Raw genomic sequence first — 24,147 nt, forward strand, 5'->3', positions numbered from 1 at the left:
GATATCTAGTCAGTATATATCTATGATATCTAGTCAGTATATATCTATGATATCTAGTCAGTATATATATCTATGATATCTAGTCAGTATATATCTATGAGCTGATATCTAGTCAGTATATACTATATCTATGATATCTAGTCAGTATATATCTATGATATCTAGTCAGTATATATCTATGAGGTGATATCTAGTCAGTATATACTATATCTATGATATCTAGTCAGTATATATCTATGATATCTAGTCAGTGTATATCTATGGTTTCAACAAGGAGAAAGCTGAGCGGTAGGGCGAAATCTGTGCGCGTTCGCGTGGGCGTCAACCGCTTCCTGGTCCAACCGCCGCGGTTGTGACCGCCTCCCCTCTGCCGCCCTCCCCTCTGCGCCTCCCCTCTGCCGCCCCCCTCTGCCGCCCTCCCCTCCGCTGCCTCCCCTCTGCGCCTCCCCTCTGCCGCCCCCCTCTGCCGCCCTCCCCTCTGCCGCCCTCCCCTCTGCGCCTCCCCTCTGCCGCCCTCCCCTCTGCCGCTCTCCCCTCTGCCGCCCCCCCTCTGCCGCCTCCCCTCTGCGCCTCCCCTCTGCCGCCCTCCCCTCTGCCGCCCTCCCCTCATTGAAATGAATGGAGGCGGCGCGCTGCGGCGCGTTGCGGCGCGGCGGTGTGAACGCAGCGGCTGGAGGTCTGCAGCTAGACCCTATAGTAGATCAGAGGATCGGATCCCTCATTAGAGCATTCAAATAAACAGGTCATCAACCGCAACGACGTTCTGTTTTAGACCGGTGGAATCAACCAACATAAAAGATCCGCATTTATAGATCTCAAACTCAAATGACGTCCTATTAATTTTCCTATTCAACATCATTTCTACTTTGGCTGCTGTCACCCTATATGAAACACCGATTAGGGTTAGGGTTAGGGAATTGTAATCAGGCAGTCACTTACTGCAAGCGTAATTTAATGTAAAGTAAGTCGAACTAAAAACCCTAACAAAAATAAAATAAATAACGTGCGTTAATGCTTCAATTTTTATTAATTTAATTAAAATAGGATTGCGTTATTATCACGCTAATTTATATATATATATATATATATATATATATATATATATATCAACATTCATATAATAATTCATTTTTTGTTTTTAGTTCGACTTACTTTACATTAAATTATATATATATATATATATATATATATATATATATATATATATATATAATTTAATGTAAAGTAAGTCGAACTAAAAACAAAAAATGAATTATTATATGAATGTTGACGTTCTGTGTGGTCAAAACCTTTAGGAATCACAGTGACAAAAATAAAATAAACGAAAGAACGTGCGTTAATGCTTCAATTTTTATTAGCCTAATTGAATTAAAATAGGATTGCGTTATTATCGCGTTAATTTTAACAATATAGCCCTATATATATATATAGGGCTATATATATATAGGGCCCTATATATATATAGGGCTGTTAAAATAGGATTGCGTTATTATCGCGCTAATTTATATATATATATAATTTTAACAGCCCTATTTTAATTAAATTCCTGCTACGTCTTTGTAAACAGAGACCCGCGCATGCGTCCCACCTCTCTGTGACACCCGCCTTCTTCCGGTGACCATCGACCAATCACAGATGGATGACGCTTCACATGTCTCTGGTTCTAGTTCCTGACTCAGACCACAGACCGAGTCACTGTAGTTCCGAATGTGTTCATAAACCTCCAGGACCCAGACCCGCGATGGCCCAGGCTCCTCTGGACCCCGAGGTCCTCTGCCTCTTCGACGTGGACGGGACCCTGACGGCCGCCCGACAGGTAGTCGACTCACCACGGAGACAGAACCGGGGCCATTCATCGGGACTGGTTCTTACTATCAAACTCTAGAACTACAAATGGGTCAAACATGGTTCATAGCTTTAATTAAACGACTAACTGTGTTCTAATGTCCGACTTGTGTCTGAAGCCTTCGACCCCAACGTCCAGGCTGCTGCTTTCACACATCCCTGAGCAAGATGCCTAACGCATGTATCACATGTATCACATGTCCTCTTGGATAAATGCAGAATGGGACATTGAGACAGTGGAGCCGACAGGTGGAACAGCGTTTACAAATGTAATGGTCCCACGACCTGGTCTGAGAACATGTACAACTCTTCCTGTTAGGATCCACTGATGTATCCCTTCAGCGGTAGGATGAGGCATGTTGTTTGCCGAGAAGCTGTCTGCAAACTAACAATAATGACACCACGACACCACATGAAGAGATGTCTGCACCATAGACATGAATGTATTGGCAGACTTCCCTCTGGTGCACGACTGGTGCACGACTCGCCAGACTCGCCAGGCTGTGTCCCGCGTCGTCGTTGTGTCCCCATGTTGTCATATTGTATTATATATATATATATATATATATATATATTGTAGGCCTACCTGGTCTTGGGGCTGTCGAAGGGCCCACTGTGTTTGTGAGCGTTGCAGATTCACTCCCTGAAGCCAATTAAATTAAATTATATTTTAAAGCTTAAAGGCTCGAGTAAAACCGGAAATGTAAAAGGTCCATGAAATGGAAAAAAAATAAGTCAATAACTATTAGTCGCCTCCCCCCTCAATTTATGTAACTGTAATGCAATCAAAAATGAATGGCTAGTTGCATATAGCAAATTCATTTTTTTAAAATAATGATCATTATTCTCATATGCCACTATTAGACTGCTCTAGTCAACATTTGATTGACTATATTTTACATTATAACAACTATTAGCACATTACATTCAATAAATATTTTGGCCACAGACTCTTTGCCAAGTATAACACTTGTCATAATTATCATTGCCCTGTGTACATTGTTAGTAATACAAATAGGAATCCATAGGAACATATCTTCAGCCACGTCACAGAGGCCCATATAAGGCCAACCAGGAAATCCTTGTGTGTTAAACCACTCCAGCCCACCTTGGACTCCGTAGCCATCAGTTAAAGTAGCAGTTGTCAGTCAGAATAATAAGGGGAACTAATTATATAATTAACATTTGGCAAAACTAGAACAGAAACAGATTGTTCTATTTTTGAACATGTGTTATAAATAATAATTATAATATATAGTCAATGTATCAAATGCATTGTTTATTGTAACAACTGCATACATTTTCTGTGAGTTAGAACAATTTAGTTTTGATCATATGAGAACTACACGGCCAGATGTTTCGTGTTGTCCTGGACGCCCCCTGTGTCTGTAGTCCTTAACGCCCCTGTGTCTGTAGTCCTGGACGCCCCCTGTGTCTGTAGTCCTGGACGCCCCCTGTGTCTGTAGTCCTGGATGCCCCTGTGTCTGTAGTCCTGGACGTTAACGCCCCTGTGTCTGTAGTCCTGGACGCCCCTGTGTCTGTAGTCCTGGACGCCCCCTGTGTCTGTAGTCCTGGATGCCCCTGTGTCTGTAGTCCTGGACGTTAACGCCCCTGTGTCTGTAGTTCTGGACCTTAACGCCCCCTGTGTCTGTAGTTCTGGACCTTAACGCCCCTGTGTCTGTAGTCCTGGACCTTAACGCCCCTGTGTCTGTAGTCCTTAACGCCCCTGTGTCTGTAGTCCTGGACCTTAACGCCCCTGTGTCTGTAGTCCTGGACGTTAACGCCCCCTGTGTCTGTAGTCCTGGACGCCCCTGTGTCTGTAGTCCTGGACGTTAACGCCCCTGTGTCTGTAGTCCTGGACCTTAACGCCCCCTGTGTCTGTAGTTCTGGACGCCCCCTGTGTCTGTAGTCCTGGACCTTAACGCCCCTGTGTCTGTAGTCCTGGACCTTAACGCCCCCTGTGTCTGTAGTCCTGGACGCCCCTGTGTCTGTAGTCCTGGACGTTAACGCCCCTGTGTCTGTAGTCCTGGACCTTAACGCCCCCTGTGTCTGTAGTTCTGGACGCCCCCTGTGTCTGTAGTCCTGGACCTTAACGCCCCTGTGTCTGTAGTCCTGGACCTTAACGCCCCCTGTGTCTGTAGTCCTGGACCTTAACGCCCCCTGTGTCTGTAGTCCTGGACGCCCCTGTGTCTGTAGTCCTGGACCTTAACGCCCCCTGTGTCTGTAGTTCTGGACCTTAACGCCCCCTGTGTCTGTAGTCCTGGACGCCCCTGTGTCTGTAGTCCTGGACCTTAACGCCCCTGTGTCTGTAGTCCTGGACGCCCCCTGTGTCTGTAGTCCTGGACCTTAACGCCCCTGTGTCTGTAGTCCTGGACCTTAACGCCCCTGTGTCTGTAGTCCTGGACCTTAACGCCCCCTGTGTCTGTAGTCCTGGACGCCCCTGTGTCTGTAGTCCTGGACGTTAACGCCCCTGTGTCTGTAGTCCTGGACCTTAACGCCCCCTGTGTCTGTAGTTCTGGACGCCCCCTGTGTCTGTAGTCCTGGACCTTAACGCCCCTGTGTCTGTAGTCCTGGACCTTAACGCCCCCTGTGTCTGTAGTCCTGGACCTTAACGCCCCCTGTGTCTGTAGTCCTGGACGCCCCTGTGTCTGTAGTCCTGGACCTTAACGCCCCCTGTGTCTGTAGTTCTGGACCTTAACGCCCCCTGTGTCTGTAGTCCTGGACGCCCCTGTGTCTGTAGTCCTGGACCTTAACGCCCCTGTGTCTGTAGTCCTGGACGCCCCCTGTGTCTGTAGTCCTGGACCTTAACGCCCCTGTGTCTGTAGTCCTGGACCTTAACGCCCCTGTGTCTGTAGTCCTGGACCTTAACGCCCCCTGTGTCTGTAGTCCTGGACGCCCCTGTGTCTGTAGTCCTGGACGCCCCTGTGTCTGTAGTTCTGGACGCCCCCTGTGTCTGTAGTCCTGGACCTTAACGCCCCCTGTGTCTGTAGTCCTGGACCTTAACGCCCCTGTGTCTGTAGTCCTGGACCTTAACGCCCCCTGTGTCTGTAGTCCTGGACGCCCCTGTGTCTGTAGTCCTGGACCTTAACGCCCCCTGTGTCTGTAGTCCTGGACCTTAACGCCCCCTGTGTCTGTAGTTCTGGACGCCCCCTGTGTCTGTAGTCCTGGACCTTAACGCCCCTGTGTCTGTAGTCCTGGACCTTAACGCCCCCTGTGTCTGTAGTCCTGGACCTTAACGCCCCCTGTGTCTGTAGTCCTGGACGCCCCTGTGTCTGTAGTCCTGGACGTTAACGCCCCTGTGTCTGTAGTCCTGGACCTTAACGCCCCCTGTGTCTGTAGTTCTGGACGCCCCCTGTGTCTGTAGTCCTGGACCTTAACGCCCCTGTGTCTGTAGTCCTGGACCTTAACGCCCCCTGTGTCTGTAGTCCTGGACGCCCCTGTGTCTGTAGTCCTGGACGCCCCTGTGTCTGTAGTTCTGGACGCCCCCTGTGTCTGTAGTCCTGGACGCCCCCTGTGTCTGTAGTCCTGGACCTTAACGCCCCCTGTGTCTGTAGTCCTGGACCTTAACGCCCCTGTGTCTGTAGTCCTGGACCTTAACGCCCCCTGTGTCTGTAGTCCTGGACGCCCCTGTGTCTGTAGTCCTGGACCTTAACGCCCCCTGTGTCTGTAGTCCTGGACGCCCCCTGTGTCTGTAGTCCTGGACCTTAACGCCCCCTGTGTCTGTAGTCCTGGACCTTAACGCCCCCTGTGTCTGTAGTCCTGGACCTTAACGCCCCTGTGTCTGTAGTCCTGGACCTTAACGCCCCTGTGTCTGTAGTCCTGGACCTTAACGCCCCTGTGTCTGTAGTCCTGGACGCCCCTGTGTCTGTAGTCCTGGACCTTAACGCCCCTGTGTCTGTAGTCCTGGACCTTAACGCCCCTGTGTCTGTAGTCCTGGACCTTAACGCCCCCTGTGTCTGTAGTCCTGGACCTTAACGCCCCCTGTGTCTGTAGTCCTGGACCTTAACGCCCCTGTGTCTGTAGTCCTGGACGCCCCTGTGTCTGTAGTCCTGGACGCCCCTGTGTCTGTAGTCCTGGACCTTAACGCCCCCTGTGTCTGTAGTCCTGGACGCCCCTGTGTCTGTAGTCCTGGACGCCCCTGTGTCTGTAGTCCTGGACGCCCCTGTGTCTGTAGTCCTGGACGTTAACGCCCCTGTGTCTGTAGTCCTGGACCTTAACGCCCCTGTGTCTGTAGTCCTGGACCTTAACGCCCCCTGTGTCTGTAGTCCTGGACCTTAACGCCCCCTGTGTCTGTAGTTCTGGACGCCCCCTGTGTCTGTAGTCCTGGACGTTAACGCCCCCTGTGTCTGTAGTTCTGGACGCCCCCTGTGTCTGTAGTCCTGGACCTTAACGCCCCCTGTGTCTGTAGTCCTGGACCTTAACGCCCCCTGTGTCTGTAGTCCTGGACGCCCCTGTGTCTGTAGTCCTGGACCTTAACGCCCCCTGTGTCTGTAGTCCTGGACGCCCCTGTGTCTGTAGTCCTGGACCTTAACGCCCCTGTGTCTGTAGTCCTGGACGCCCCTGTGTCTGTAGTCCTGGACCTTAACGCCCCCTGTGTCTGTAGTCCTGGACGCCCCCTGTGTCTGTAGTCCTGGACCTTAACGCCCCTGTGTCTGTAGTCCTGGACCTTAACGCCCCCTGTGTCTGTAGTCCTGGACCTTAACGCCCCCTGTGTCTGTAGTCCTGGACCTTAACGCCCCTGTGTCTGTAGTCCTGGACCTTAACGCCCCCTGTGTCTGTAGTCCTGGACCTTAACGCCCCCTGTGTCTGTAGTCCTGGACCTTAACGCCCCCTGTGTCTGTAGTCCTGGACGCCCCTGTGTCTGTAGTCCTGGACCCTAACGCCCCCTGTGTCTGTAGTCCTGGACGCCCCCTGTGTCTGTAGTCCTGGACCTTAACGCCCCCTGTGTCTGTAGTCCTGGACCTTAACGCCCCTGTGTCTGTAGTCCTGGACCTTAACGCCCCCTGTGTCTGTAGTCCTGGACCTTAACGCCCCCTGTGTCTGTAGTCCTGGACCTTAACGCCCCCTGTGTCTGTAGTCCTGGACCCTAACGCCCCCTGTGTCTGTAGTCCTGGACGCCCCCTGTGTCTGTAGTCCTGGACCTTAACGCCCCCTGTGTCTGTAGTCCTGGACGCCCCTGTGTCTGTAGTCCTGGACGCCCCTGTGTCTGTAGTCCTGGACGCCCCTGTGTCTGTAGTCCTGGACGCCCCTGTGTCTGTAGTCCTGGACCTTAACGCCCCTGTGTCTGTAGTCCTGGACGCCCCTGTGTCTGTAGTCCTGGACCTTAACGCCCCTGTGTCTGTAGTCCTGGACCTTAACGCCCCTGTGTCTGTAGTCCTGGACCTTAACGCCCCCTGTGTCTGTAGTCCTGGACGCCCCTGTGTCTGTAGTCCTGGACGCCCTGTGTCTGTAGTCCTGGACCCTAACGCCCCCTCTGTCCTCAGCTCGTGACCCCAGACATGCAGCTCTTCCTCCAGAGGTTGAGGACAAGGGTTCGCGTCGGAGTCGTGGGCGGCTCCGACCTCAACAAGATCAAAGAGCAACTCGGGGAAGACGGTGAGACACTTCCTCACCCTTTGAGTTTGATTTAGTATCGGAGAGTCGTGATGCTTCTTTTAGTGAAATGAGCTTTGTAAGACCGCGACCCACATGGGCCAGGCATGAAGCCCGCATGATTATCTTCAATTTAATGTCTTTTGTTTGTGGCCAGACATACGCTGGAACACGTCACAGCCGACGGCACTCAATGTTTTCACGTTTTATTTTTTACCTGCTGCTGAACATGGGCGTCAGTGTGAAAGCTTTATCATGTTTATGTTTTTATTCAACATTTTGTTCAAGTAATATAGAAATTGATTTGGCCTATGTTAAGTCAAAGTTAGCAAACTTAAAGAATCAGCAGTATTATAAGAAACGTCTAAATGAGTAGAGATTATTCAGCAGGTTTACTTTGCCTAGCCGATGGTCATTGCACCCTAACTTCGGTCACCAGGGGGCGCTGTTTCGCGCTGTCAGTTTATTAAAAGCTGATTAAAATACAGCGTCTACCGCCCCACACCGTTTCCTGTTCTCAGCATAGCATCACGTGGTTTATTTGGATGTCAAAAATAAAAACATTGGAAGATTTTAACACAAATAATGTTTGTTAATATAAAAAAAAAAAAACATTCAAAATGTATTTCACAACGCCTGGGCATGCTCTCTGTCTCTCTGTCTGTCCTGTCTGTCTGTCTGTCTGTCTGTCTGTCCTCTCTGTCCGGTATGTCTGTCTCTCTGTCTCTCTGTCTCTCTGTCTGTCCTCTCTGTCCGGTATGTCTGTCTCTCTGTCTCTGTCTCTCTGTCTGTCCTGTCTGTCCGGTATGTCTGTCTCTCTGTCCGTCTGTCTGTCCGGTATGTCTGTCTCTCTGTCTCTCTGTCTCTCTGTCTGTCCTCTCTGTCCGGTATGTCTGTCCTGTCTGTCTGTCTCTCTCTCTGTCTGTCCTGTCTGTCCGGTATGTCTGTCTGTCTGTCTCTCTGTCCCTCTGTCTCTCTGTCTGTCTGTCCTGTCTGTCTCTCTGTCTCTCTGTCTGTCCTGTCTGTCCGGTATGTCTGTCTGTCTCTCTCTCTCTTGCCTTCCTTATATTCTGTAGGTTTATTTGGATGCAAGTGAAACACGCTAATATGTTGTCCTTCTTTTGGTGCGTGTGTAGTGATCCAGAGAGTCGACTATCTGTTTGCTGAGAACGGTCTGGTGGCCTATAAAGACGGACAATTACTCTCAGTTCAGGTAAGAAATACCCTTGTAGAAAGTCATTATGTTTCTGAATTAAATGTACCCCTAATGCCACATGATGTTCTATAACATCCACTGACTACCTCCCTTCATCACTACAGTCTATCCAGGCCCACATGGGGGAGGAGCTTCTGCAAGAGTTCATCAACTTCTGTCTCAATTACCTGGCTACAATTAAACTCCCTAAGAAGAGGTAGATACCACTTTCATCAGCATTAGATCATCATATGGATTTGGGGTGTAAAACCCCTATGGTTTGGTATAATCGGGCTACTGTTACGACCCTTAAAGCCGTCTAGAGGCAGAAGGAACGTTAACAGAACCAAGTACAATGTTGTGGTGAGTCATAGCGGTTTAATTTGGTGCACAGTGACTATTTATAGACAAAGGGCGGGTGGGGGGGGGGGTGGGAGGAGGGAAGAACTGAAGATGGTGACAAATCAAAGAACTAAATGTAACACAGTGAAGTGATCCTCAAAGTAGAGGTGACCAGGAATGACTGAAAACAAACCCTCCACTTTAACACAAATACAGGGTAGGCACACAACGCTAAGCTAATCTCTTTACCGTAGAAACCTCTGTTTTCTCTGCACATGTAACGTCTCCAGCCCCTCCTGTAAGTGAAGACATAAGGGACGGGATCGTTTGCATGAACAAAGCCTTTCCAACACAATAGCAGAGTTAGATCTCAGTGGCAATAGCAAGTGCTTATCTGCCTTCAGCAGGAAATGCAGACGTTTGTATCTGCGTCAGTCTCCTCACTTGGGCCTATCATGTGTGGGCGGCATTCCGGAAATATCCAGCCTCTCCTGGATTCTGTTGCGATATTCAAAGGGACACACACACACACAGTATAGAATACAAGTGCAGGCATAAATCACTGAGCATAACCACCAATTACAGTTCAATTACAAAGGTTAGTAAGCAATGTGCCGTGTAACAGCATGGCCTTTATATGTAATAACACTTATGGCACAGCATGTAACTACAGCATGGTCAGCTTAGTGGTTAAGGTTGGCAATATCCAAACTGAACCTATCTAACATCCCACATGGAGCTGTAGCCACGTTTAGAAATACATATAAATTAATTACATACAACATCAGGTTCAAAGTAAGCTGAACATGGTTTTGCCTGGTGGGTGTTGAAGATGCTATAAGCCAGTGCTTGTTATAATGAGATTTAAAGGTGCCATGACGTGCCACCAGGTGTGGGTGTGATTAGTCTTACGAGCCGTTTTGAAAATCAGGCTCTTATGACATCACAAGTGGGCGTGTCCACCTAGATGTGTGCTGAGGGCTAACCCCACTCACACCTGGTGTCAGCCGACCTTTAAATGGTCATTGTTTGGCTTACAACCCGCCACTTGCGGCTATATTTTGTATTTATTTCATACTTTATGAATTATCTATTTATTAATCAGAGTAAATCATGGCTACCTTTATAGAAAGGTTAAAAGATGTATCATCAGAAATATATCAAATTTTATTTTGTTTGTTATTGTGAATTCAATTAAAACATTTGCATAATGCGTGAGAGTGCATACGACGGAGGAACGTCGCTTAAGTTTGAAATGAACGTCGAAACACGACACAAATATAAAGCGACGAGGAAAGGATTAATTTGAGGCTGTGCGTGGAGCAGTGGTCTGAGCTGGCCTGCCTGGTGATAAGGGAACTCTTTTACACGATTTTAGCAAAGAAGTCATAAATGTCTAAAATATTTCTTATGACAGACTATTATAATCAAAGCTGCATATGGCGTGATATTAGGGGTGTAACGATATGCGGATTCGGTACGGGTCTAACTGTTCAATGCACGTTTCATTTCGCTACGTACCGAAAAAAATAAAAATATATACAGTATATATCTTTCTTGAAAAACGTTTTTATCGATTATCACACAATCTGTGACTGTCTTGTCTTGTCCTGATGTTTTGTGTTGAGGACCACAATGGACATAAGTCCTGGACTTGATTGTGTTTTTATCATCAATTGTATTTCATGTCTTTTCATTTGTGTGTAAGGCGTTTGTTTGATACAATTTAATAAATCAAATCAAAATCAAAAAAAAAAAAAAAAGTTTAATAAAAAAAACTAAAAACTGCTGTACCGAAAAACATACCGACCGGTGAGTTAAAAAGCGAGGAACGTACCGAAGCGTGACTTCAGTGTACCGTACTTGATGTGCTGTTGATTTAAATGGGCTAGTGACTGAGGGAGTGCGTTTCTATCGTCTGGCAGAGCGTCGGACCCAAACATTATACGTCACCACTTAATAGAAAGCACTTTCTGATGGCCCACTAGCGCCGGAGCGCTCTTAAAGAACTCTCTCAATGCTGATTGGTCCGAGGATTCATCAGATGAAATGGGTCATGTTGGGACAAAGGACCACTCTGACGGGGCGGTCCTGGGGGGGGGGTTCTTTATTGCTGTTCATACGCTTTCTGTTTTTTTTTGTAGAGGGACGTTCATTGAGTTCAGAAATGGCATGCTGAACATCTCCCCCGTCGGCCGCAGCTGCACACAAGAGGAGAGAATTGAGTTTTACGAGTTAGACAAGGTAACACACACACACACACACACACACACACACACACACACACACACACACACACACACACACACACACACACACACACACACACACACACACACACACACACACACTCACACTCTCTTTAAGGCTTCGGGACACTAGGATTGGGGACTTTCTAAATGGGATTTCTAATACTTATTTATCACAATGATTTATAAAATTGTTTGTATTAATAACAATAATATGACATTTTTCAAGAACAGCAAAGGGTGGCATTAGCTCACCGACCTGTAATGAGGCCACTGTCTCCCTGTGTTTCTCATTTAGATCACCAATAAGAAACCTTCAGTTGAGCTACACTAATTCACGTCACGCCGTTTGACGATTTTAAAATGGACATAAAACTGTTGAGTTTATTTATTATGAAGGGCTCCCGCCTTCTACCAGGGACGGGCTCAATCTGACTCATGTTGATGTTAGTTGTCTGCGTTGATTCAAATCTTGTAACCTCCATTTTTCCCCAGAAAGAGCAAATCAGGGAGAAGTTTGTGTCTGCGCTGAGGGAGGAGTTCAAAGGCAGAGGATTGGCCTTTTCCATTGGTGGGTCCTGCTAGCCACACACACACACACACACACACACACACACACACACACACACACACACACACACACACACACACACACACACACACACACACACACACACACACACACACACACACACTGCTGCTGCGTCTGTCACCACAGCTACTTTAGTTGGACGATGTATTGTCCCAGAAATAATTGCGATAAACACTATCGTTGTGATTTTAAGACCATTTTATGCCACTGATATAATGAGAATATAATAGCACAATAATGTGAGTATACTTAAAGAGACAGTGATCCCTAAACCATTTCCTTTGCTCTCAAACGTGGTAATATTTCTTATATGATCATCAACATAGTAATCTGTGCCATTTTATCACTATTACTATAATAACAATGTGACAAAAAAAAAAGAAGGTTTTTGCCATCCTCTCCACAAACGATGTGAACGGATCCTCTTGCTGTGAATTCAGGTGGCGTTCTGTAGTCAGCGTTCTGTAGTCAGCGTTCTGTAGTGAGCGTTCTGTAGTGAGCGTTCTGTAGTGAGCGTTCTGTAGTGAGCGTTCTGTAGTGAGCGTTCTGTAGTGAGCGTTCTGTAGTGGGCGTTCTGTAGTGGGCGTTCTGTAGTGGGCGTTCTGTAGTGAGCGTTCTGTAGTGAGCGTTCTGTAGTGGGCGTTCTGTAGTGAGCGTTCTGTAGTGAGCGTTCTGTAGTGGGCGTTCTGTAGTGAGCGTTCTGTAGTGAACGTTCTGTAGTGAGCGTTCTGTAGTGAGCGTTCTGTAGTGGGCGTTCTGTAGTCAGCGTTCTGTAGTGAACGTTCTGTAGTGGGCGTTCTGTAGTGAGCGTTCTGTAGTGGGCGTTCTGTAGTGGGCGTTCTGTAGTGAGCGTTCTGTAGTGAACGTTCTGTAGTGAGCGTTCTGTAGTGAGCGTTCTGTAGTGAGCGTTCTGTAGTGGGCGTTCTGTAGTCAGCGTTCTGTAGTGGGCGTTCTGTAGTGAGCGTTCTGTAGTGAGCGTTCTGTAGTGAGCGTTCTGTAGTGGGCGTTCTGTAGTCAGCGTTCTGTAGTGAGCGTTCTGTAGTGAGCGTTCTGTAGTGGGCGTTCTGTAGTGAACGTTCTGTAGTGGGCGTTCTGTAGTCAGCGTTCTGTAGTGGGCGTTCTGTAGTGGGCGTTCTGTAGTGACGTCTCAGATATCACAAAAGAACGTTGCCCGATGGGACCTGGACGGTCAGTCAGCAACCTCTCCGTTCAGAGGAGGCCAGGCCTGCTCTCTGAGTGCTGGTAGTCCAGTGCTGGTGGGGACTGGAACACTTTCCTTTGTCATCGCATTGCAGCGTTTATTTTTATCTGGAGAAGTGCCCACAAGTGCACCTGTCAGAGGGGGTGATGGATCTGTGGTGTAATCAGTGGGGCGTAGGAGGAATCTGCTGAGCGGTCGTGTATTTGTACCGGTAACTGTGTCACGCGCCATGTCGAACGTTGATATATAAATATTTCTCAAAGGAATACGTGGAAACCTACCGATTGCATTTTTACATTCGTCTAAAATCCAATCCACTGTGAACGTCGTTCAGGTCCGCGGCTCTGCTCGTCCAGAGGCCCGCGGGCTGGTGGCTCAGCGGGCGTGGCCCTGGTCCATGCTATGTTTCAGGGTAAAGGATGAAGGAGGAGGTTGTGGGGGACTCCTTCCTAGGGCGCGTGGACTCTGTAGCTCTCTCTCGTGACATGGCTCGTTGTGATAGCGCTGGCGCCGTGTCGCTCAACCACCAGTAGGCTCCCAGAGAGCTGGCTAAAGCTGACCCCACACTACAAGATAAATGTCCCGATATCGTGGCCGATTTGCCCCTTACGAGAATCGGGGTGGCGTTCCCATGGCAGCCGAATCAGGACGAAAATCGGCCAAGATTATCCTGTCTGCCGTAGTGTTCTAAGATAGAATCTCATCAACTTAAGACCTCCCGATCTCAAAATCGGGGTTATCCGGCATGTTGAGTGTGTAGTCAACATAATAGCGACGCACGCACACACAAACACACACGCAAAACACACACACACGCTGACCCGAAGGTCATCCATAATGCCAAAGCGCATTCAATTCTCACTTTTCAATTTTCGTTTCCAAATATTTATTTAAAAACGTTTGGGAACCGCTGCTCTAGATCTACAATCTCTTGTCTCTCGATCTCTCGTCTCGTGCTGGATGACGTAGCCTACACGGCCGAGAATCGGATAAGATTATCCTGTAGTGTGTGGTGTTCCGTCTTGTGTTCTAATCTTATGTAGGATCGGAGAGCAAAAATCGGCTGCGATTCTCGTTAAGTGTGTGGTGTACTCCGACTCAAAAATCGCATAAGATAAAAAAAATCGTGTAGTGTGGGGCAGCCTTAAGAAAAGTCCTAAACAAAAAAACCTGAGGTTAAATAAAGTGGCCACGGGCCGTCGGGGACTGTGGGATAGCAGCCCTCACTCTGACGGAGCTCCCCGTCCCCACCACCACCACCACCACCGGCACCGTCGTGGTGTTATACTGCAGGGGTCGCCTGACCCTCTCTCCAACGCCAATCTCAATGGCTGCCCAGAAGTGTCCACGAAGCTAACCTTTATCTCAGACGCTGCCAGACAGCGTTCTACGCACGCACGCACGCACGCACGTCAGACTACCTTCACGCACGCACGCACGCACGCACGCACGTCACGCACGCACGTGATTACTATTTTGACGATCATATAAGACGTATTTAAAAGACGTTTAAAAGAAGAAAACATTTGGCTGGACGTTCTTGTAAACCAAGAGAGCGGTACAGGCTGGCCAGCATTTTTTTTTTTTTTGTAGAATATATTTTATAGGTAATATGTGATATTATTGAGGACGTTATTGAAATGACTGTGGATCAGATCATTATGTCCAGGTCAGAACGTTACGTACTGCAACTCTTAATGCTCGGTGGTTTCAAATGTGAGCCGTAGGTTGAGCTACTTTGTAGCGCCGTGTAAGTGCAGCTGGCCAGAACAAACCATCACTATGGCCCCGTTGGCCCCGCGTTAGGGGTCCTTCTGCCTTCAGCACGAGCCCTGCTCAATAACAGCACGGCTCACTTTCAGAAAATGGGTCTATATTTAAGCAATAGATCACGACAGGCTGTGGTATACGCTCATTATACCACAGTTAAGGGGCGTTGTCCGTCCCGACGCGCAGCGGAGGGGCGGCGACCCCCTTCACTTATATATACATAAACAACAGTTAGTTAGGCGCGGAGTGATACTGAACTCTGTAAACTGAACGGGCGTCATAGCTGTGTGTATACGCTCAATGTACAACAGTTGGGAACCAATCAGATCGCTTGATTTAGGCCCCCCGTTTTATAAGCAAGAATAAATGATCTGCATTATACACAGCAGACGGGGTTATTAACAACGTACACATTTCAGTTTCCTACCCTCTACTTTAGGTTCCTTTCTGTGGGATTTTACTGAACTTTGAGCTTACTGAAAGAAACGTCCTCCCTCTCTCTATCTCCAGGTGGTCAGATTAGTTTTGACGTGTTTCCTGAAGGCTGGGATAAAAGATATTGTCTGGACATCGTGGAGAAGGACAGCTATAATACTATCCATTTTTTTGGAGACAAGACTAAACCGGTAAGCATGTTTCAACTTATCGAACTGTTTCTGTTTTTTTTTTTTTTTTTGCATTACAGAACATACACAACTGTGATGCATGTACTGGGGCTCCTTCAGACCAAAGAGGCGAACCGTTCACTGTTCACTAATGGGGGTAGTGTGTTTAAGCTGCGGTAGTGCGGGCCGCATGAGGTTCCACAATAAAATTTGGCAGCCTACGGCGAACAGTTGAAATAGAATCAACGTTTGGAGAAACGCGACGCGACCTTCAGCCTTCATCACGTTGTGATGGCTGATCAAGTAGGCTGCAGATCAAGATAGAGGAGAGAGAGAGAGAGATAGAAGAGAGACCGGTCACCGCTGTCTGGTTCTCCGAGCGCCGTGTGGTTTAAGTTCACAACATGCCCCCACCGCCCCACTTTACACTAATTGCTGCAACGCCTGATTGGTCTGAATGAGTCCTGATGCTAATCCAGCTTCACTCTGCGTGCACGCTCAATAATGGCTCTCCATATCTCTGTAAAATGTGCCTCTGAGCTATAACAATAAAATATATATATATAAATATAATATAAATAAAATAAATAAAATAAACAATAATTATTATGAATGTTTAAAAAACATTCTTTAATACTTGTAAGCAGTGAAGTTGACCTAAACTGCCACTTTCAGACCTAATATGTTATCAGAATTGAAATGTGCTGCGTCCAACCTTTCCTGACCGTGTGCTAAGCCTGAAATGGATCATGGGATATCCCTGTTGGCAAGTTCACCCAAGTTACTAATCGATGCATCCTCGGCACTGAGGGCATGACAAGAACACAAGGACATCCCAGTGGTGTTTGCTCGATGCAGACCTGAGTTGGAACAATCCTAGGGCTCTCGGTCAGTCAACACCCGAGCTCCCTCTCTTCTCCACTGATCCGTCGTGTTTCTCCCTCACTAACGGAGCAAATCAACCTCGTTATAACCCCTTCACTGCTATTACTAAAACAAATAGGCTTTAAAGGGACAATGTGTAGCGTTTTAACTCAAATCAATGTCTTAGTTCATAAACATGTCCTCATAGGTGTAAAATGACCTCTGCCTCATCGGATTCATCCTACTGAGTGAAGAATGTCTCATCTGTATTTCCATTGAACGGGTCCCAAGTCCTAGGAGGCTTCCATGTCCTTCCGGACTATGAGAAACTAACGGCTGAGAGGGGCATAAAGCAACACGTTCTCGCTTTTATCTTAAAGATTCTTGTTGAAAAAAATGATTGTAACTTCAATCTGGATGTGAAATGTCATCAGAATACCTGGATTATCAGCAGACATGCAGACTGGTATTATTCTTGTTTTGGAGACATTAAGTATCAGACAAGAAAAAAACACTGGGACAATCAACTAACAAAACGTATTACTATAATGTACTGTATTACTACTATAATGTACTGTATTACTACTATAATGTACTGTATTACTACTATAATGTACTGTATTACTACTATAATGTACTGTATATTACTGTATTACTACTATAATGTACTGTATATTACTGTATTACTATACACTCGTAGGTGTCTCAAATGTGCAGCCCGTTCAGTGATGTGAGGAGAATGGTTCCGTGTTTAATCTCATGACCTGTTTGTTTTTGGTTCAGGGCGGCAATGACTACGAGATCTATTCAGACCAGCGTACCATCGGACATGCAGTCTCTTGTCCAGAGGAAACGAGACAACTCTGCCAACAATTGTTTTTCTCATTAGTAGAATGAGGAATGACAAATAATCAACTCTCTGTCAGCGATCGCAGTTACCTTTTTTTAAAATATTTAAAGAGTGTATGATAATCAACATTTAATTAGAATCTAATTTTGTGTGATTTCTATATGCCAAAAAAGTGTGGGTACAATTAAGATTAAAGAGTTAAGATTTATACTGTTTATACTATTATTATTTTAATTTAAACTCTTGCAAGCCCAACATCTGGCTGCATTTGTTTTACAAGAAAGCCTGCTCAATACTGAAATGATTAAAGTGTGGTCCTGATCAGAATATTTGACTTAAATCATAAATATTAAATATGGAGGCCTGTACCTGTCTGTGTTGCTGTCATTCATTTTGAGTACAATACTGTATCGGTGCAATAGTGTCACTAGTGTGAGCTCACACATTTTGTCAAAGGAGACGGTGTGAGTGTGTGCACTTAAATGCACTTTAAGCGATGTCAATTTCTCTATGCGTACGCATGTCAGATATTTTGAAGTAATCCACCAATACTCAAAAGACACTAACCTCGTTTGAACACAATTGATCCTTTTCAGTTTTAATTTTTTACTTTGTGGCATGATAACTAGTAATAAAGCAACAACTGTAAACCATTTATCAATATGCAACTCCATTTTATTCTGAATATAAATAGCCTCCATAGTGTCCAAGTGCATCACAACATGTATGAAACGACCAGAATGCAGACGTTTTTATTGAATTTGAAGGAAAAAAATCTTGATTTGATTTAGACCAGGTCACAAAGAAAGGTATTCCAGTATAAATGGGAAAATGACAGAAGTAGGCTTACTTAACAAATATTTTTCAAAAAAGATTGTACATAACTTAGATAAAATACTTGTAATGTCTTTATATATCTAATGAACAAGTAGAGGGTTCTACTTGAACTTTATTTGCAAAACATCTTAAAAATCGTAGCAGTCAGTCACACATACATATGCAGTCATTCCGAACTATATCACTTTTAAATAATTGCTGATGGTTAACAAACATTACATGTATGTTGTTGTAGTTATGTTATGGTTGAATATACAAATGAAATAATGCAAATGTTTTCAATGAAACAAAACTTTTAATAAACCTGATTATTTCTAACCTATGGCATGTTTAGCGAATCAAAGTAGAAAAGGCCTATCTATAAATTAATGTTTTATTTCTTCTATAGCTGGGCTTAAAATATAGCAATACATTAAGCATCCATGCATTATAGACTCAATGTGATTACATTTCATGTAACACTTGTTTTTTTCTGCATTCATACAGCCAAGAAATGGTGAGCGACTGGGGAAACACAGGATTTAGTATAAAATGTCATTATTTAATTGTTATTATTTAGCATATTATTATATCAACAACAAAGTTAATACTTGATCATTAAATAATCATCATTGGATAATGCCACTAATCAAGTTGTTGTTATAGTCCATGGTTGGGCGTTTAGACGACTTTACATTACATGATTTGCCTACTCTTACCCATGTTAGCGTTCTTAAATATTCAGATCAATTACATTGTTCCTGGGTTCTTTGTAGACTGATCAGCACTAATTATCTCAAAATATGACCTAAACAAAGGTAAGCATGCCTTTAGGCTCACCCTTTGTATTTTCACTAAGCCATCGTTGAGTAAAAAGATGTATGGCACAGTGTAAAACATTTGCAAGAATTAAGGAATCTCAGATTGATTGAAGACCAAGAACTACAATAAATCAATTTCGTTATACTATCACAAAAAAATATGTCCTAATACCTTACTGTTGAGTAATGTGGATTTATTTTATTATTTAGTTACTATTAAATGCTAATTATGGATATGAAGAAACATTCTATCTTTCCATTTTATGTCATCTGTCGCTGTTTGAGATTCCAAAAGAGATTTCTAGCTCAACCTTCTTGGGTTTTGATCATGTGGAATTTCTACAGTATCTCATGTTTGGAACCTGACCCTTTTAATTAATGAAATGATTAGAAAAATAAAGTTTTCACCTTATTTTTTAATCTGATTAATCTTGTTTCTTTATTTGATTTTTTTTTTTTACATCTCACCGAATGAAACCTGGGATTTAACATTGACAAAAGTTGTACAGTTTCACTTATTATCATTAGCATTATGTAATGATAACATGAACATTTTGAAAATGTTTCCTTCAACTTAACTATATTACAAAGGATATCTCTCCGTTGGCACATTTTCTTCTGGAATGATCCATGAGATTGGATGCCTATAAATGTTTTAATGTTTTTTTTAAATTCAAGGTAAAAAAGCCAACACGTCTGTTGTTAAAGTTATTGTAGGAAAATGTATCAGTTTATGTCACAAAGACACGCAGAGTTATGTGTGTGTGTTTCAAATACAAAGACATCTTTCAAAACAAACAAAACAATGAAAGTTAATGGCTAGATCAGAAATAATATTATTAAATATTAAATAAAAAACATCTCAAAACAAAACGGTTTTCTTTGAAACTAGCTTTTTTCAATGTGGTATTTCTTTTACATGTATTTGTCAAATTAAAGTAAATACATGAAGCGGCCGTCCTTATGAGGTATACCCAATGGTTAACAATGAGTTCATCTCAGAATTACTTTTAATACCTTTTTGAGAAGAAAACAAATTAACATCAAATTTCTGTTCATGATAAATATAAGTCCACAGTCCAAAATGCCAGTGGTAGTTGTACACTCTATATAAATAACATTGTCTTCCATGTCAACATGTAATTAACATTGTTAATATACTTACTATTAAACAGTAAAATACAGCCAAGCGTACAGCTTAATGGCTGATATGTTAATCTTCAACAAAAGGCTAAATTAGGCAAGTAACATGCAATTCTTTTTTTCCATTTTTCATCCCTATCATCTTTTCACTCAAATACCAATATATTTTAAATTCATCATCATCACGCTCATCAATAGCATTGTCTTTATTAGTGCAGTGTATTTATAAAAAAATTAAGTTTATTTAATTGTTTTAAATATGTGTACCTCACAGCATTAAAAGTTCCAATTGGCTCAGTTTGAATTATAAACCGCTGTTATTTTCACAAGGAAAATGGAACAGACAGTCGCTTTGTTTGGCACCTCATCCAGTTCATTCAGAACTCTCAAATTGTAATGATGACCATTTGCATTTGTGGGTAATACTTTGTAAATACAGTATATGCCAGTCCATGCATTTGTCAGGTTTGTCAATTCTCTACTAATATAGGATTTTCTGAAGTAAAAAAACAATTATCAGCTTTTAGACTTTTCTTAATTCAATTTGTCATCATCTCACAGAAGTAAATTTTCATTATATCAATATTTTCTACATTTCTCTCAACTCTTTTCAGCTCGCACTTGTTTTTTGTAGTTGGTGGTAGCAAATTGTGTTATTTTTTTGTGTTTGTTATGCCTTTGCATAAAAGCATAAATGACCCGACACCACAGTCCCTTTTGTTATTATGTACAGAAAAAGTCAACACACGGTTGCTAATGTCTTCCAACACACGGCTTGTTCAAAACATCCTGGAATCAGCGGCGCTTGGTTGGCTTAAAATCCTTCAGCTGTGCTTTATCGTTATTGTCTCCACCGGGGGGTGACACGCGGCCTGGGCCCGGCCAGCTGTTAAACGCGTACTGGGGGGCAGTCTGAGGACGCAGCCTGCCGTGCGCGCTTCGAGAAAGGGAAAAGACGTCACAAGTTTCAACCGCTCAAATCTGTCAAGGACGACGTGAGTCCTTGGAAAAGAGGATTAGTTGTGAAGTGAAGGTGTGACTTTTTTGGTGACGATAAAAGAGTAAAGAGTAGAGACTATCAAACACTGGAATCAATAATAAGTTAATGGGGGAAATAATACACGTTGCAGTTCTTCAATAGGGGTCCGATGAAAAAAAAAAGAGTTTGTTGCTTAGGCGTAAGGCACTGGGTCAGGGCGTGGTCAGGACGGGGCGGTCATGCTAAGACTCATGGGTATTCCTGGGTGGAGGTAGGACACCGGCACGCAACCGTTCTCGCCGGTCACTCCTGTGATTGACAGGCGAGCTTTTGAGCGCATCGCTTCTGTAAATGTCATCTACACAAAGAGAAATAACACAGAGCACACAGTCAAACACATGAACACGTGCACATCACCTGCATTACTGCCCGGAGTGGTGACATAGAATCACTACTGTTACGGTAGTGGTTATGATGTGTTAGTAGTAGTTTAGTAGTAGTAGTCTTAGTTAGGGAGAGGATTATTGTACCTCTTCAACATAGACCTAAGAACACGTTAACAAGATGAAACGTTGCTGAGCTTCTACAAGTGAAGCACGTTAGTAGTTTTGTTTCGCTGGATTCGACGATAGAAGCGATAACTGTTAAATGGGATCGTTTTCTTTGTAGGTTCTTATCTTTGGAGCGTACTATTTATCATCAAATATTATTAGTTGTTTATCTCATTCCCTTAGTATATTGCTATGTATATTTATGTATTTCTTAACAATAGTGTCATATATGCTTTATGATAATTGCTATAAATATATGATATATATATATATTTTTATATATATATATATATGCAATTATAAAATGGCTAGCTATGTATTGATATGGTTTAAAGCGTTCTGTGGCAATAAACGTTGGATTATTGTTCATTATATTTCAACGTAACGGCATGAATGTCGTTTAAATCCCAACGGTTTTCTCACTTTGCTCGTCTGAATAACTCTTACTCTGCATGGCTCTGCTTCGCCGTATGTCTGTAGCGATCTCCCTGTGATTTAGACATACCCCAAAAATGCCCCAATACCCCAATAATACCCCAATAATACCCCAATAACTTTACTGCAGACTTATTCACATCAATATCACATTACAATTACAGATTTATGCACATTTTCTTGTTATAAATGCATTATTATTTAGTCATTTAGCAAACACTTTAATCAAAATGGACTTATATTGAATTCAGAGACACTTCATGAACTCACTCTTTGTACAGACAACGCGCAGTTTACAGGTGTGTGTGTGTGTGTGTGTGTGTGTGTGTGTGTGTGTGTGACTGTGTGTGTATTGGTGATCGTAAAGTATCAAAGGATGTGTTTCGGACACAACGTGACGAGACGGCATGGATACCTCTTTCATAACTGAATTTAAAATCAATATAAAGCTGAGGAATGATTTTCTAATGCTGGTCTAAAGAGAGGATGATCGGCTAAAGACAGAGGTGGAGAAATAAAAACGGAACAGGAAAAGAGGGTGGGCAAGAATGACAGGGTCACAGGTCACTCAGTAGGGCATCACTCCATCTCTGTTGCGTCTCCTCGTTAAAACAACTCAATCAGTGCGTCGTTCATCTGCATTTGTCTGTTCAAAGCTAGTGCTAAAAATAACTCTGTACATTCCCGCATTATAAACACCCGAGCATGTTTCCTAAAGTTTTAAACTTTTAGATGAATAATCTGATATTATCAATCAGATATAATATTTCTGAGAAAATTTAAGTCATTACTGCAAGTGAAATATTATTATATACTATAGTTATATATATTATATACTATAGTATCTGCTAATACGGCCACACCTAACCCTAACCCTAACCCTAACCCTACCACTAATACCAACTCTTTTCAGTTAAATAGTTATATAATATAACTGTATATTACGTCCCTGGGACTTGGAGCCACGTGGCCAATGCAGCGGTCAAACGAAAGGTCCAAATTAAAATACATAATCACGATGCTGGATGTAACTGCGCTGCACTTCATACGTATATGAAGACGCCCGCGGTGCTGGGCTGTAGGAGACGCAGATGGAGTGAGTGTGGGGACCTGTCTCACACACTGCGCGTCGCCGCTCGCGTTACGCGTCTGAGCGGAAAAGACTAAAGTAAACAAAGGCAGAGAGGAGGTGCAAGGAAGGACGGAGGCAGGGGTCAGTGAGGTCAGAAGACAATCAGGATAATACGGACAAACAGAACGGAAGAGGTGAAAAGTAAAAAAAAAAAAAGGTTAAGCAGGTAAATTCACAGCCAAAGATAGCTTCAGTCCAGTGCGGTCTGTGACCGACACCGTGACGCCTCTGGAACTAAATGATGACGGTAATAATAACCACGAATGTCAAATTCTTACAATGTCAAGAAAAGACTTTCCTTGTGTGTCAAGAATAGGCCAATTTATTTAAGTGCTATGGATAAGCACTGGAAAATAGACGTGTAGTGGTTAGATACCAGTAGTCAGGAGGCCAGTGTGACCAGGGTAGTGGTTAGATACCAGTAGTCAGGAGGCCGGTGTGACCAGGGTAGTGGTTAGATACCAGTAGTCAGGAGGCCGGTGTGACCAGGGTAGTGGTTAGATACCAGTAGTCAGGAGGCCGGTGTGACCAGGGTAGTGGTTAGATACCAGTAGTCAGGAGGCCGGTGTGACCAGGGTAGTGGTTAGATACCAGTAGTCAGGAGGCCGGTGTGACCAGGGTAGTGGTTAGATACCAGTAGTCAGGAGGCCGGTGTGACCAGGGTAGTGGTTAGATACCAGTAGTCAGGAGGCCGGTGTGACCAGGGTAGTGGTTAGATACCAGTAGTCAGGAGGCCGGTGTGACCAGGGTAGTGGTTAGATACCAGTAGTGAGGAGGCCGGTGTGACCAGCTATCGATGGCTGTGAGGTGAGGTAGACTTTAGCCGGGGCTCATCTCTCTCCTACCGTCTTAGATCTTGACGCTCTCGATGCCATAGACGTTGTAGCCCTCCTTATAGGTGGCGTAGTTTGGCTGGTGACCGGGGGACTGCAGGTTGTAGTTAGGGGGGGGGTGTTGGGGGGAGGACAGCGTGTGCGTGTAGTTTTGTGTGTGCTGCGGGGACGACAACGTGGTTGCTGCCACCTTTGAAAACAAACAAAAAATGTCAAGTATAAAAGGGTTAAGGAGAGAGTGTCTGCGTCACCCTTAAATATATCTTATGAGGCCATGTGCAGCTTCGTGCAAACCCTTGAATCAAAACATTATTAGTCATTGTTTCCCTCAA

The 24,147-nt window shown here is 44.4% G+C and overlaps 2 protein-coding genes across 3 annotated transcripts in view; one reads left to right on the top strand and one right to left on the bottom strand.

The window, feature by feature from the left end:
• Positions 1-1,650: 1,650 nt before the first annotated feature.
• On the top strand, positions 1,651-17,473 carry pmm2 (phosphomannomutase 2). The gene is made up of 8 exons (XM_084465250.1): positions 1,651-1,816; positions 7,329-7,440; positions 8,574-8,650; positions 8,758-8,849; positions 11,119-11,218; positions 11,719-11,794; positions 15,297-15,412; positions 17,039-17,473. Exons 1-8 carry the CDS (start codon positions 1,652-1,654, stop codon positions 17,150-17,152), a joined length of 852 nt encoding a protein of 283 aa, XP_084321376.1. The 5' UTR covers position 1,651; the 3' UTR covers positions 17,153-17,473.
• A 3,609-nt stretch (positions 17,474-21,082) lies between these two features.
• LOC311340689 (glutamate receptor 2-like) overlaps positions 21,083-24,147 on the bottom strand; it is a gene marked incomplete at both ends in the record, with an annotated part of 43,481 nt that continues 40,416 nt past the window's right edge. Inside the window, 2 exons of one of the 2 annotated variants that reach the window (XM_084465562.1) lie at positions 21,083-21,222; positions 23,828-24,005. In XM_084465562.1, coding sequence (XP_084321688.1) covers positions 23,832-24,005 — 174 coding nt within the window. The remainder of the gene's footprint in view (positions 21,223-23,827; positions 24,006-24,147) is intronic. The other variant, XM_084465563.1, reaches the window with a different exon arrangement.

The sequence above is a fragment of the Micromesistius poutassou genome (genome assembly GCF_964030765.1).
Source record: "Micromesistius poutassou genome assembly, chromosome: 3".
In the NCBI taxonomy this organism is placed as follows: Eukaryota; Metazoa; Chordata; class Actinopteri; order Gadiformes; family Gadidae; genus Micromesistius; species Micromesistius poutassou.